Raw genomic sequence first — 15,426 nt, forward strand, 5'->3', positions numbered from 1 at the left:
ACGACCCATATTAGTATAGACAAAGATAGCAATCTTATTTATCATAACAAATGTATACTATTGCATGAGCGGAGAGAGCTTTGAAACGACAACATTTAGTTGCGTCCTTATCAAACACGATCTATGAATACATATCAGCTAAAATATCTTATATGCCACGTACGCATATGTGCCGATATTGAACAAAGTTTCGATACTATAACATAACACGCATCTTATCAAATCTTTAAAAAAAAATCTTACCAAGAAAAATGGAATTAACTCATCCCGTTTAATCAACTTTCCGTGATCGTCAATAAACCTGTCGGGTCGGAATACAAGCGGGTCGCCCCATATGGCGGGATCACTGAATACGGATACAAGGTCGTATATAACAGCTGCGTCGGGTGGTATAGCGTAACCTTTGAAGGTCACCGTCTCAGTCGAAGAGTGCATGAGGGAGAGGATTTGTAAGTTGCAGAACCTGGAAGTCATATTTATTCCATAAATAAAGCCTTCGGGAAAAAAAACACAAATATCCGAAAACAATGTCATTAAATAGTCATCGATGATATATAAACCGTGGGTGTATATAATGTATTGTGAAATATTTATATATGTTATTTCTCAAATAAACATAGAAAAATACATGCAGTTAATGCAATAAAGCTCTCTCAAAATACCTAAAACAAACGGTCATAGTTTAGAAGTCGTTATATAAATGAACGTTACCGTTCAATATTCATAACAATTCATTTAAAGCGAGTATATACGATTTTGTCAAATATTAATGAATTTATATAAAATGTGTAAAAAACTTATTATATATATATTTTAATATAAAATAAAATAAAAGTTCAGAAGGACATGTGTCAAAAAATGCGAAATAAGCCAGATATTTAATTCTGAAATAGAAAACGGCTGTACAGTCGAATTCGCCAGCATGTATATCATGCATGTACGATGTGAATCTAAACTTAGTTTAACGGTTCATTTTAAATTTCTGCAATGATATATATTGAACACACGAACACTAACTTTGGTCCTAATACAAAGACGAATGCTTCTGTGATTGTAGGAAAATATGTTCGTCACAATCGGCTCGGGGCGCTAATTTGTCTTTGCTGCATTGTATGAAATTCGTATTTAATATATACTTTTTCTTGCCTGTTTTGTGTTATTGTAACATATTTTATCAAAATATTACAATTTAACACATATAAAAAAATCGTTTAATCTCGCTTTAAAAGGAGGGTCTGTGTTTATGCCCCAACGGACCATTATTGTTTACTTTTAAACCTATGCGTCTAAGCCTTTCATTACAAACACAAAACTTATTATTTGACCAAACACTGATGTACGCCGTTCAAACGGTTTGATAATTAAGAAACACGAAACTGAATCTAAATTAGCACAGGAATATATGTGTCTTGTTCTGAGAAAACTGGGCATAATGCATGTGCGTAAAGTGTCGTCCCAGATTAGCCTGTGCAGTCCGCACAGGCTAATCAGGGACGACACTTTCCGCTTAAACTAGATTTTCGGTAAAAATGAACTTCCTTTAAACGAGAAATACTATTAAAGCGGAAAGTGTCGTCCCTGATTAGCCTGTGCAGACTGCACAGGCTAATCTGAGACGACACTTTACGCACATGCATTTGCCCAATTTCCACAGAACAAGACACATTTATAGGCCATGTTTACATCGAAATGTTGTGTTTCTTGCATTCTGAATGCGTATCAGGATAGAACCATAACGTCATGATTTTGCTTTCAGTAGCCAAAGAGACGCGATATAAAATTCGGGGACATGCACAAACAATACTATGTGGGTTCCATATTGTACTTTCGTAAAGGTAAAGCCCAAATAAGACCAATATGTGCTTGCTTGAGGGGGATCAGTGTCTCTCAGCAAGGTTGCGACGCTGTATAAACACCCATGGGTACAGAACAAACAACCATGGGTAAAGAATAAGCACACATGGGTAAGTATTACCAATCTTGGGAAAAGAATAAGCACCAATGACTGAAGCAAACCTATAAGTAAATTATTTACACCCGTTAACTAATGAAAAACACCCAAGGGCAAATAATAAACAACCATGGATCAAGTATAAAGACCCAAGAATTAAGTATAGACACCCGTGGATTAATGAAAAACACCCAAGATGAACAAAAATCTTTTGATCAAATATAAAATCCCGAGCGTTAAGTAGAGGCATCAATATGTCAATGAAAACATGCCCGGGTAAAGTATTAACAATAATTGGTAAATACTAAATAATGAAACCAATCGGCAAAGAATAAACACATATGGGTTAGGCGATTGTATTGATGACTTTATACATACGTGCAGATATAAGTATATATTATAGTCAGATAAAAAATACCATGTACTGAGCTTCTATGTGAACGCATATATGAGCCTTGTTCTGAGAAAACTGGGCATAATGCATGTGCGAACAGTGTCGTCACAGATTAGCCTGTGCGATCCGCACCGGCTAATCAGGGACGACAGTTTCCGCTTGTATGGCATTTTTCGTTTAAGTGAAGTTTCTTCTTAGCAAAATCCAATTTAGGCGGAAAGTGACGTCTCTGATTAGCCTGTGCGGACTGCACAGGCTAATCTGGGATGACACTTTCCGCATATGCATTAAGCCCAGTTTTCTCAGCACAAGGCTCATATATTGATAAAATCAACATGCACCGTACCTGAACACCTCCATGTAGAAGGCCTCCACATGCACTAAGGATGACCGGTCTAAGACAGAGGGAGACCGAATGCCGATGCTGCTCGTGATTTCCTTATACAAGCGTTCTTGAATCTCGGGATACTCCGTGAGGCACACGATACTCCAGCGAAGCGCATTCGTTGTCGAATGTACGCCGGCAAGGAACAGGTCCTGAATTAGTATTTCGAGATTCTCGTCTGAAATAAAGAATTTCACACAACAAGTTCTAGTTGAACACATAGGAGCTGCTGCTGCTACAAATTGCTAAGCATACTCACTGCGAATTAATCAGATTTGTTTTTGTTTTAATCAGTAAAAATATTGTCGGAAACAGCATTATAAGAACAATGGATGCCACACAACTATAAAGCATAATTCAGTAATCGTCTTCTTACATCCAACGAGCACATGTTTGTTTGCATAAATCGATCTTAAAGTGTCATAAGAAATAAATACTTTACTCAGAGCAGATGTATAGACATATATAATAATAGGTTGGTGACGTGGATGGAGAATGTTTATCTGGTAAGTCGGAGGAATTTATCGGGTGAGCCGAAGGCGATTAAGATCCTGCGACGAGCCAGATAATAATTCTCCATCCACGTCACCAATATATTATTTTATTTATCATGTAACATTTCTTTCTTTTTATTTTATGCTTCTTTCGCCGTTTATTTACACTGTTAAAGAGTTTAATTGGAGAGTTTCGCCGGAATAATGACGTCATTTCGTAAAAAATGACGTCATTTCACAGTAAAACAGAGCGACTAACGGATATTCGAGGTCACGTGGTCAACTAGCTATATATCTTTGGAAATATTAGGTTACATGGTTATCGGGCTGATTTAAAGGCATGTGACAGGATAAAACATAATGCGCACAGCTCATAGTCGTCTGCTCGTTCGTCTGCTCGTGCTTCTTCATCTCTCTGATGTACGCGCTGACCAGGTCCTCGATGCAGTTCTCGTCGTACGTCTCCACGTGCTCTCGTACTATATCCGCACAGAAGGTGTGCAGAGCGTCCGAGTTGGCGATCATCCGCCCGACATCTAAGGGATCCCAAGGCAGACGGGCCGTCCAAGGTAAGAAGTTGGCGATGCTGACTATTGCGCTGAAGCAAAAAAAGGTGTTTCGTACCTGCGACAAACCGTTTATGAACAGGGCATCAGATAATAGTACTTATTGCCATGTAAGTGGAATATATAAGCGTTTTCTTATTCGTTAAATATGACGTAATTAAGGCGTATTGTCTATCATGGAAGATACTAGGTTACCCGGGCTAGGTTAGCTTTGTATACATATAACTTAAAAAGTTCCCACTCACAAGCATTGGGCGAGTTGTTAATGTTTTCTAGTTGAGAAAATAAGCCATTATTCGAGATTCATTTGTTATTCTATCTATTTATTCCATCATTTTGTTTGTGTGTTTATGTTTACCAAAAATGACATAGACGCACGCCAGCCATTATATTGCGCCTATACTCGCAATTCTGACATGAACTTAAGTTATGAATGTTTAGGATTGAATTATATGAGCCTTGTTCTGAGAATCTGGGCTGGATGCATGTGCGTATAGTGTCGTCACAGATTAATCAGGGGACACTTTCCGCGTTTATGGCATTTTTCGTTTAAATGAAGTCTCGTCTTAGCAAAAATCTAGTTTAGACGGAAAGTGTCGTCCCGGATTAGCCTGTGCGGACTGCACAGACTAATCTGGGACGACACTTGACGAACATGCATTATGCCCAGTTTTCTCAGAACGCGGCTCATATAATAAGAGTTCACTATTTCCGGTGCAGCTTAAGGTCATTCGACTTTACACGTCTGGTGGTGTGATAACAAGAAACTCATGCAGTGTGGGCCTATACATTTTATAGTACCATAAGGATGAACTGTAATGACTGGTTTGCAAAATTATTTTATCATTCTCAGAGAAATTCGTAGAAATTCAATATTTTGTTAACAACACAGAAATCTTACCGATGACTTTCATGTGATAATTTTATCAATCCTTTAAAACGAGAGTCGTCGTGTTTGAACTGTCTTCGGAAAACCATCGAGCAAATCACGTTGGCAACGTGTGAGCTAATCACATGTTTGGGATCGAAAGGTTCACCATTATGCTCTCCTATCTCCTCGACCATCAACACAGCTTCTTCCTGTACGGTTGCATCTAGCCTAGTTGTGCCCATACCGAAGTCCTTCAGTGTATCAAATGCAAATTTCCTGTGCTCCCGCCATGGTTCCCCGCTAGCCATAGCTAGGCCTGAGAAAGTGAGTACACATCAACCAGACTTAAGTGCTAGATATTCATGAGTAATATACACATATTTATTATGTATGTTAAACCCATAGGCGCTTTTTTCTTATTTTTTTTTTTTTAGTTACCCGTTGTTTATTATAATGCATACACATACTTTATCAATTAAAATCCTCCGACAAAACATCTCCTTAAAAAAAAAAGATAGTGCGACTATGTACATAGATATATATATGTATATAGTCGAACTATCTTTTTATATCTATGTACTATCTTTTTTTAAGAAGACGTTTTGTTGGAAAGTTTTATTGATTTAGTGTGTGTATGCATTATAATAAACAACGGGTAACTAAAAATTATAATAATAAAATAAAAACGTTACCATCGAGTGTCTATGGTTAAACCTATTATATATGCGTCGATATTTTATTTGCAATGCGTTCAAGTGAATAATCGTACCTTTTCCTCACAAATCTTTTCCAAAATGAGCAACTTCGGTCTTGCTGCAAAAAGGTCGGCTTGCTTCTTGAAAGCGTCCACAATGGCGTCATATCCACTGATAATTACCGCTGGCACGCCCCCAACTGCATGTAATACACGTCACCGCATTGCTTCCGGAGTCGCGCCAGTGTTGGCCTCATATCCTCCCGCAGTAGGTAGCAGTGCCCAAAGACGGGCAGACAGAGGCCGGGAGACGGCGGCAGGTTTCTGACGCTTCTGCTTAGCATGAACCGATGAACCATGATGCACACCAGGATAATCAGTCCACAAGACGTTACAGACAATCCTTCCAACATAGCTAGTCCCTGTATGTGTTAACTTCACTGATTCTTACTTGTTATCCTACTTTAAGTTTGGTTTTAACTTCTGTATTGTTACTACATGTAAGATTTCGCTCCTTGTGTTTTCATACGTAATTATGTGGTAATTTATGGTATGTAAACCATGATCAAAACGAAATATTATCAGATAATTATTGTATAAAGTATTAAATAGCGAGTTCTTCATCCATCTGATCGATCGACGGAAGCGTTCATAACGCTGATAAACTGTAACATCAAACTTCTGTTAAAACGGTTTATATTTAGTTGAATACGCTTCGTCGTGACACACTTCGTCGTGAACTCCAACATGACACGGTTGCGCATTCTTATCAGGTTTAACATAATGTCGACATTTATACAGCTACATGCTATAAAGTAGTGATATAGTATAAACAAATCGGTCATATCACATACCCCGTTTAAATAAGTTCGATGTTTAAATATCACAGAAGCTGAAGCACGTGCATTCAATTACAGAACAGATGTTCTTCGGAAATTCACATTTTAATCACTTTTCATATATTATTTTTAATTCGATTTAGATCTTATGATTGTTGGACTTATAGTGTTTCCCGGTTAGCTCTTCGAGAGTTGTTCAATTACACCATACGCCCCAATTAGTCAAGGACAATAGTAATAATTAGGCGTTGGGACAACTACAAATGCAATCCCCGTTTTCTCACCTCTAGCAAACGCAGAAATAATACGTCCACTCGTGTTGGTGGTCCGGATAGGAGGAGACGGTCTCTTTGGGGATAATCCTCCAAGACTAATCCTCCAAGACAACGCACTCAGTCACAGGCTCACAATCACAGGTCCACACTAATCCTCCTGGCAATACTTATCTCAGGGCATCACATCTACTCACGTCCACAGCCAGTGCCAGAAGAGCGCGTCACAACGCGCGTTCCAATCCAGCTCCTCGCTGATTGGTCGTCGGTTCCCAATCATGCGACATGTGCGTGTTTCATGGGCTGGTCACCGACACAACACTCTCCCCACTTTTCCTCTTTTGGGTTGACTCCCCACTCGGAAGAAGTCGTGCCGTCACAGACGTATCGTCGCACCCGAGGAATTTTAATGTCCCTTCTCTCGGGACCAGTGACCCTTTCGTAAGAACGACGGCGCTAATGACGTACTCGAAGACCGCTGCGTCCTGGCCGTTACGCCTCGCCTGAGGAAGTACAAATCCCTTCTCTTGGCCCAATGCTCTTACGTACGCATGGGGGCGCCTTCGCCATGCGACGTTCTAATGGACCGCAGCGATCAAGAGGTAACTTTGACCTAGATCTGACTCCCCGAAGTCTAGTCTGCATTCCGTCCGGCTTTCGTCGGACCACTCTCTCGGCATAACCTCTGTAATAGACCACAAGTTATTGAAACCATCGACCGGCTTTCGTTAGACAACCCAGACTATATTAGACAATCACAACTTAAATTAAATACTCTCCATTAAATGTCAGTCACCACCTTTTAATCATCTTAGAATCATACATGAGGACGTATATCCAACACCCAATGCCACATTACATCACGACAACCTTTCCTGTATTTATATATATCACGAAAGTCTATACCAAACACAAAACAGCACGTACACAAAAATGCATAATCAACTCAAGTGTCTTAAAACTCTAATAAACCTCTAACCTTAAGTGTCTAACTATGCTTCTCAACTACTCCGGTGCCTCATCGTGCATCTCATCTCATGATTCTCGGTGTTTTCAAACCAAGGTCTTATAACTCCTGCCCTTTGCTTGTTCACACAATGATTGGACAGGAGCACTCAACCAAACTACTGACAATCACACCTTCTTCGCAGCCCACATGAGAAGGCCACCGCTCTCTGCACGAGATTGTAAACCGTAGTAACACCTTACAATCAAACCAAACTATGCCAACCACCGGCAGCACCCCCTTCTGTGTGTTTTATTATGCAGACATTTAACACATATCAAAACGCAAACAATTTGACACTGAACATAAAACACAACAGTGTTGCCACTAGGCGGGCCTAACTATATCCCATCGAACCCAGTGGTTTCTTTACAAACACATTGCAAACATCACGATGGCTAAATAAACACATCTGTTCTATTAACAGAGTTGTGTAACATCTAAATCTATGACAAATTCACAATTCATTGACATTTATTGTGAGTAAACACAACTAAATAAAACAGAACAACAAAAAACAGAGATACTATAAAAGGTATCCACCCCCACACTTTACCAATTGAGGTACAACCTTTGGGAGCTTGCCACTGTGGCCGCCAGCACATCCCTCGTGCTCCCACCTGAATCCCTGTACCTATACATCTGGTCCCGACGCTTAAACGTTGCCTCAGCACTTAGCTTTTTTTCCAGACCACAGACATTCGCTTGGATGTTATCCTAATTTCCACCGCTGGGACCGCTCCCGGCTTTGAGAACAAGAGGGTCGCCAACCTTCAGAACCACGCCTGAAAGGTCTTCGATCTCCAAATTCCCAGTTGCCATCCGGGGCGACATTGTTATCGGACGCCTTCTTCCGGCTGCTACCAGTGGAAACTCGATGACCGCAAACACTGTTCCGACGGTCTGCCGCAATTCGGATCCACATTTCCAGCGGTCGGGGTGGCCTTATATCCAGCGGCCATTTTAACCATTCGCTGATGATGATTGATCAGCAGCTGCTATGTGGTCTATGCAGCCGCCATTGTCTGGGCTATTGCGGCCGCCGTCTAGTCGGCCCTTTGAGCCGCCATTTTATGGTCTGATGCGGCCATTTCTTTCAGGGACCTTGCCATCAAAAGCAGCTTCTCCACTGACGCAGGATTGTTCTGGTATATTACCCAATCTATCAATGCCAACTGCTCTTTGTTTAACCTATAAAACGTGGCTCCGGGGCTTGCCGCAATCAGTTCCGCTCCCCCGGGCTCCTTCCTCTTGCTGAGTCACAGCAGAGCAAATCTTAGGTCTTGGTCCTTGCCTTTCCCCTTTATCAAATCGCCACACGTGAAGCCAAATGTGCTGTGCTCTAGCACCTCCGGCCTGATTTGAACCTCTAGTTACTAGGCACGACTCTCTGTGCAATGACACGCTAGTGGGAGGTCGATGTCGAGGCTGTCAAAAAAAGCTGGATGGACCACGTAAAAGAGTGGACATCTCTTCCCGTAAATGAATAACTCTCAGAAGCACAAAACAGACTTGACTGGTTGAGGATTTCTGTATCGTCGTCCCTCATTTCCCCCAACGGCCAAACCGGTCAAGTGATTGTTGTTGTTGTTGATGATGATGATGGTGATGATGATGATGATGATGATGATGATGATGATGATGATGATGATGATGATGATGATGATGATGATGATAATGATGATGATGATGATGATGATGATGATGATGATGATGATGATGATGATGATGATGATGATGATGATGATGATGATGATGATGATGATGCCGACGACGACGACGACGACGATTGCGATTATGATGATTATGATGATGATAATGTTCGATAAGAGAAACAATATAATATGTAGGGTTGGCTTTATCTGATAGTAATATTCAACAGACACACACAATGTATTATTTGATTCTTACTACAAAATACGACCAAAAGCACACGCAAATCTTTTGATTTTGCGTCATTTTTTTCACAGAGAGATATCTCGTTCAATTAACAACAAAAAAAAAACACAACCCAACTTAAAACAACAGCTTTATTAAAAAAATGTAGAGTTCTAAATTAAAAAACAACGTCATATTGCAACAAGTTTAAGCAATTTCGCTTACAATATGTGTCTATTTGTTTCGAATGAAAATAAATAGTTTTAATACGATTTGTGACAGCTGTAAATTTATCAGTCTGTAAACATGCCTTAATACGCTTTAATATATCTGTCATGTTTCGAGTTCAAAATTGTTTACGAAGAAAACGCTTGGATATGAATTCTTGTTATATTAAGTCGTCTTATTTGTTTCCCAACATGACCCATTGTCGAACTCGATCGAGTAACAATTGGGCGTCTACTGTTTATAAGCTGCTATCTTCAATTCTGATGTAAACACACACGCCGACTCCTTGTCTGTTTCGGTCTCTGCGAATAATGGTATAATTCGGTATACAGAGAATAACAGGTTACTGCCTGATCATTTTGTAATATATCAGGCAAGGCTTAGAATAATATAACGGCAAGCCTTGCCGAGCCGTTATTTTATTCGTGCCGAGCCTGATATATTACAAAAAGATCAGGCAGTAACCTGTTTTTCTATTTATGAAACCTCTGTGTCCCCGATTTTAAAGAAATAATGAAAAAATCGCTAAAACGCTGCAGTTTTAGCGGGAAAAAATATAACATTTATCGTTTGATGTGTAAATAATGACTTCATGAGAACGCGGGCTTAATATTTGTAAAAAATATTTATTGCTGTGTTGTGTTTAAAATATATTACATCTTGGTATAAAAGTGTTTGTTTTGTTGCACCTGATTCGATTTTACGAAAATGATTACTTTAAATTTGATTCCAAGTAATGTGACCATCCCCACACATGACTGATATAAGAACTTCCTGTTGACCATCATGGCATGATATAAAAAAATATATATCAGGCAACGTTATATCAGGCAGATATCAATGCGGAGGTATGCTCAATGGACCTCTCCGTCAGTGATAGAGCTATCGAGCCACGACTGAAATGATGATTGCTTTGGTTTGCTGAGCAATAATGTTCAGTTCAGGAAATTTCGGTAGTAAGAATCTTGCGTGTACATGAATGAAATGAAGGCCTTTCCTGGCGAAACATTGAAAGTGATCATTCTCTGCTGTAGTTGTATTTTTAACATAAGTGTTGTTATTCGAAGAATCAAAATGATTGTATATAGGGATAATACACGTTTTCGAGGGCATGATCATCTGCGGGCGCTCGAAAAATCCGATCCTGCCCGAATGCGCAGCACGAGGGCAGGAACGGACTTTGAGAGCGCCCGCAGATGATCATGTCCGAGAAAATGTGTATTTTCGCTATTATTGCATAACCAAATCACACATACCAAAATAATTTTAAATAACATTGAAAACAATGTTTTGTTCATTCGACATCGACAAAAAAAAATCGATTATTTCAATACAGTTCAAGGTTGTGTTTTACATATGCCTCACTCGGTCATCATCCGAAATGACGAGGCTTTACCTTCGGATAGGCAGTTTTCGATTTAAAACGTGTTTAAACAGTGGATTAACGCAAAGTTGAAATGCAGCCGCGTAAAGAAAGAAATGAGGAATTATTTTGGAATTTACAGCAGGAACGTTGAAGGTACATAAACACTTACATTTACAGCATAGTCTTTTGAAAGTGTTGAGTAAATAACCTTAACTTCAATGACGTTGCCAATACAATAAAGCTGTTGTCAAGAGAGTGCAGATGGTATAACTTGAAAAGTGGATTGAAATAGTCATTATCCCTGCATGCATGAGGAAACTGGTGCATATTCAGTTCCCCATTTATGCTTGGAAAGTCGTCGAAGGCTGGAGAAGGGAAGTAACTGCGCGTAGACCAGATTATGGACATGAAAAACACATAACAGGGCTTGAACGGCACGTGAATCGCATTGTTAATACACGATTTCTCCCGTTCAAGCCCTCCTTTTGCCAAGTTTCTGCACCCCGCCAGAGGGCATTATAGATAGAGTTAATGCAATAATACGTCTTCTTTATCGGAATTTGCAAAAGGAAGTTTCGACGCCGTGCAGCCAATTCAGATGAAATTTACTTATATAATAAACTAAGTTTTAACACATTTGTTCGTACAATTCTCTGGATACAAAGCCGGTACAATCAATGTGAGTCCATTTATGACAATCATCACAATCTCATCACAATATATAGCTTTACTAGAATGAATTACTCCTCTTCCACAGAAGGTACATGGGTTGTTGAGTTGTCTCCCTTTAATGGAACAATCCATATAGGTTACGCATGCGCAATTAATTTCCTTATATATTACATATAAAATAGTTTAAGTTCGATATCAATTTTTACCATGACCAAGCGTTTCAGCACTATATCATCATACATCATTGGAAAGATAAATGCATAATCTTTTTAAAAAAAATGCATTTCATCAAATTCTATGTGTTGTAACTCAAAATATTTACCTCAGAATAGGCAAACCAGTTTTGACAGATGTGGAGGCGACCGTTTTGGGCTCAAATAGTATGACATACTTTCAAAGCCGGGAACCATCAGCAGAAAAAGTAGAGCACAAAAATGGCGTTTTTTGTTATTGCTTACAAATATACCTTCAAATTGATACCAAACACAACCATTTGCAATGTATTTTACAAATCCTATGCAGCATGCAATTAACAATGTGTGCTAAGTATCAAACTGACTGCATGTAACTCTAAAAACAGGAGTTCCGGTTTGGGGTTATGTGACCTTTAAGAGAACTCAACCCCTCCAAATTTGAATTAAAGGCACTTTTCCCACAGGTGTAATCTGTTTTGAGAAAGATCACAAAGTTCTGGTACAATGACACACAGATTTATTCATAAAAGTTGACGTTGAAAGCGCCATGCGTAACAGCGTTTCGCGTCAAGAATTAAGGTAGAAAAGCCAAACTTGGTTACATCATGCATGCAGCACTTAGACTCAATACAAAGCATCATTTTCGATTCTAATAGGCAAAGCTGATTTAACATATGACTAAATAAGTGAAAAAAATCATCAATGGCAGTATTTGTGCATCAAAGCAGGTTTTAAACCGGATTCGAACAAACTTTTTTTTATTTTGTTGGCACATTTTAGGTAAAATCCATGTAGAAGCAGCATTTCTTATGTCATTTGATCCAACAAAAGGGCTTGCTTGCATGAAAAAACAACACACTTGAATTCCTGACTAAAAAAAAGTCATCGTCAGACATGAGCTTTAAGTCTTTTGTCACACCTGGACCTATGATTCCTGGGCTCGAGTTCCGTCTCGGACAGGCTCCGGAAAGTGTCAGTCTGGCCCGGGTGCTCAATATCGTGTAATCTGAGAAAACAAAAAGGTTTTTTGTGCACATTTACCCATTACGGTGCCAACTAATATAAGTTTGGTACAATTTAAGTAAGCTTTCAATAGTCTTTGTTGCTTTATTTGCTGCAAATGGTAAATTCACCATGCCGGCATCACATTGTAGGGAACACTGGCAATGTTATCGCCACAAAATGTGGTTTAAGAGCTTCAGTAAATGTAAAACACCCAATTTTCCTATTTTTAGTGACAAAAGTGTGCCAGATTATAAAAAAAAATCATTTTACAATAGATTTAATTGAAAATAAACGCGTAATAACCTGCAAACACACCGATCCTCTCGACACGACGGGGCGAGTGTTGAGGGCCGTCTCCGAATCAGTCATGCTGTACAGTTTTTGATGTTTTGTCACTTCAGCAGGACTTGTAAACCAATTGGACGACAGTCGAGGCAGAGCTAAAGACCCATTTTGACACCGCCTACAAATGCACACTTAGGTTTACGCATAATATTGAGGTCACTTAAATACAGATTCACTGGTGTTTTTCATGCAGGGTCTATCACAACAACATTCTTCCAGGAAAGAAAGCATAATATTATTATCATGTTTGTGTTTTCAGCTGAATACTTGATTTTACTTAAACTGAGCAAGATATCCAAACAGGAAAAATAAGGCAAAGTAATGTTATTCTGAGTAGATCTGCCTGACCGGGTTGAAGGCGAAGGCAGATAGCAGTGTCAGTCCAAAATTTGCGGGCATTTTTAACAGTAAAAGGCTCAACAAGTAAACAATAATAATAAATACAGATGAAATAAAGATATGCATAAGATTCATTATTGAGATTGATGCAAATTAATGTCAAAATGTCACTGAAAAGCAATACAGAGTGTTTAAGTAGTCTTACAATATGGCTCCGGAACAGGTTTCGGTGTGATTTTCCAGCATTAACCCCCCTTATGACCCCAAGTGCAACAGCCGAATTGCAAACAGCCCTAATTTGGGTCAAAATGGCATCTAGCAGTTATGTTTTGCAATACAGAGAGTTTTTGATGGTCAATTGTCAAAATTCTGGCAGACGACTAACTTGTTCGGATGTGCTTAAAGGTTACGCATGCGCAGTTAATTTCCTTCTATATTTCATATAAAATAGTTTAAGTTCGATATCAATTTTTACCATGACCAATCGTTTCAGCACTATATCATCATACATCATTGGAAAGATAAATGCATAATCTTTTGAAAAATGCATGTCATCAAATTCTATGTGTTGTAACTCAAAATATTTACCTCAGAATAGGCAAACCAGTTTTGACAGATGTGGAGGCGACCATTTTGGGCTCAAATAGTATGACATACTTTCAAAGCCGGGAACCATCAGCAGAAAAAGTAGAGCACAACAATGGCTTTTTTCTTATTGCTTACAAATATACCTTCAAATTGATACCAAACACAACCATTTGCAATGTATTTTACAAATCCTATGCAGCATGCAATGAACAATGTGTGCTAAGTATCAAACTGACTGCATGTAACCCTAAAAACAGGAGTTCCGGTTTGGGGTTATGTGACCTATAAATGAAGTCTCTACTAAACGAAAATCCAGTCTGATCAGAAAGTGTCGTCTTAGATAAGCCTGTGCGGACTGCAAAACGTGTCATGTACGTGCATCAAGCCCCGTTTTCTACGAGAGCGCTTTTTTGTTAAGCAGATAAGTGTGCATTTTCAAACTTAAATTTTGCCTAGATATATAATCGGTATTTTAAACTTTATCGTGCAACGAATAAACTGCTTTAAGAAAATTGACATGTGGTGACATTTTTTTTTCGTACCCTATTTTTTTCGTACCTTATTTTATATGTGTACCCATTTTTTTCGTACCCAAATAGTTTTTCGTACCCTTATTTTGTTCGTACCCTTTTTTTCGTACTCAAATTTGTTTTCGTACCCAAATTTGTTTTTTTTTTCGTACCCACATATTTTTTCGTAACAATTTTTTTTATAGAAATAATCGACATTTTTATTTCATCTCTCCACTCATTCCAGCCCGCGAAACCCTTAAGGTGTCGCAAGTCTAGTAGTTTCCGAGTGAAATCTATATATATCGCTTACTTTTTCTTAAGGGTTGCTGCTGTCCTCAAAAACGCGTTAAATCAGCTAGCGTCCTCGTAAACGTTGAATGCGTTCAACAAAAGCGGCCATTTTTGAGTACTGCTTTATAAATTGAGACAGATAGAACGCTGGCTCAATTATTTTTGCTCAAACTCAAAGATGAGTCCGACTCAGTACTCAAACACGTTACGTGATCACCAACTCGAGCAAGGTGTTTACACTCATCTCAAAAGTTGAGCGAAATCTCAAAGTTGAGTCAAAATATCGACTTAAGTATGTTCGTGATACTAGACCAATAAATAAAGAAACTTACGTAAACGTGCTTTATCGTGGGCCAACTGGTGTCGATTCTGAACTTATCTGTGCTTATGCATGTTATATGATCGGTATTATTGTAGTAATATTTTATTTTTACATCGGACTCTTCCGCCATGCATTTGCAAAATTCACCATACTTTATAACGGTTGGACGTAACTGTGTTCATACACTGAAAATGCTTGCATCATTGAAATCAAT

At 38.9% G+C, this 15,426-nt stretch overlaps 1 protein-coding gene across 1 annotated transcript in view; it reads right to left on the bottom strand.

Annotated features, from left to right (window-relative positions):
• The window catches only part of LOC127843249 (cytochrome P450 2U1-like), a 6,963-nt gene extending 867 nt beyond the window's left edge, over nucleotides 1-6,096 (bottom strand). Inside the window, exons 1-5 of the mRNA XM_052373113.1 lie at nucleotides 5,431-6,096; nucleotides 4,692-4,977; nucleotides 3,593-3,822; nucleotides 2,692-2,908; nucleotides 244-463 (exon numbers count right to left, since the gene is read on the bottom strand). Coding sequence (XP_052229073.1) covers nucleotides 244-463; nucleotides 2,692-2,908; nucleotides 3,593-3,822; nucleotides 4,692-4,969 — 945 coding nt within the window. The 5' untranslated portion in view covers nucleotides 4,970-4,977; nucleotides 5,431-6,096. The remainder of the gene's footprint in view (nucleotides 1-243; nucleotides 464-2,691; nucleotides 2,909-3,592; nucleotides 3,823-4,691; nucleotides 4,978-5,430) is intronic.
• Nucleotides 6,097-15,426: the final 9,330 nt, after the last annotated feature.

This window comes from Dreissena polymorpha, chromosome 8 (genome assembly GCF_020536995.1).
Source record: "Dreissena polymorpha isolate Duluth1 chromosome 8, UMN_Dpol_1.0, whole genome shotgun sequence".
Classification (NCBI taxonomy): Eukaryota; Metazoa; Mollusca; class Bivalvia; order Myida; family Dreissenidae; genus Dreissena; species Dreissena polymorpha.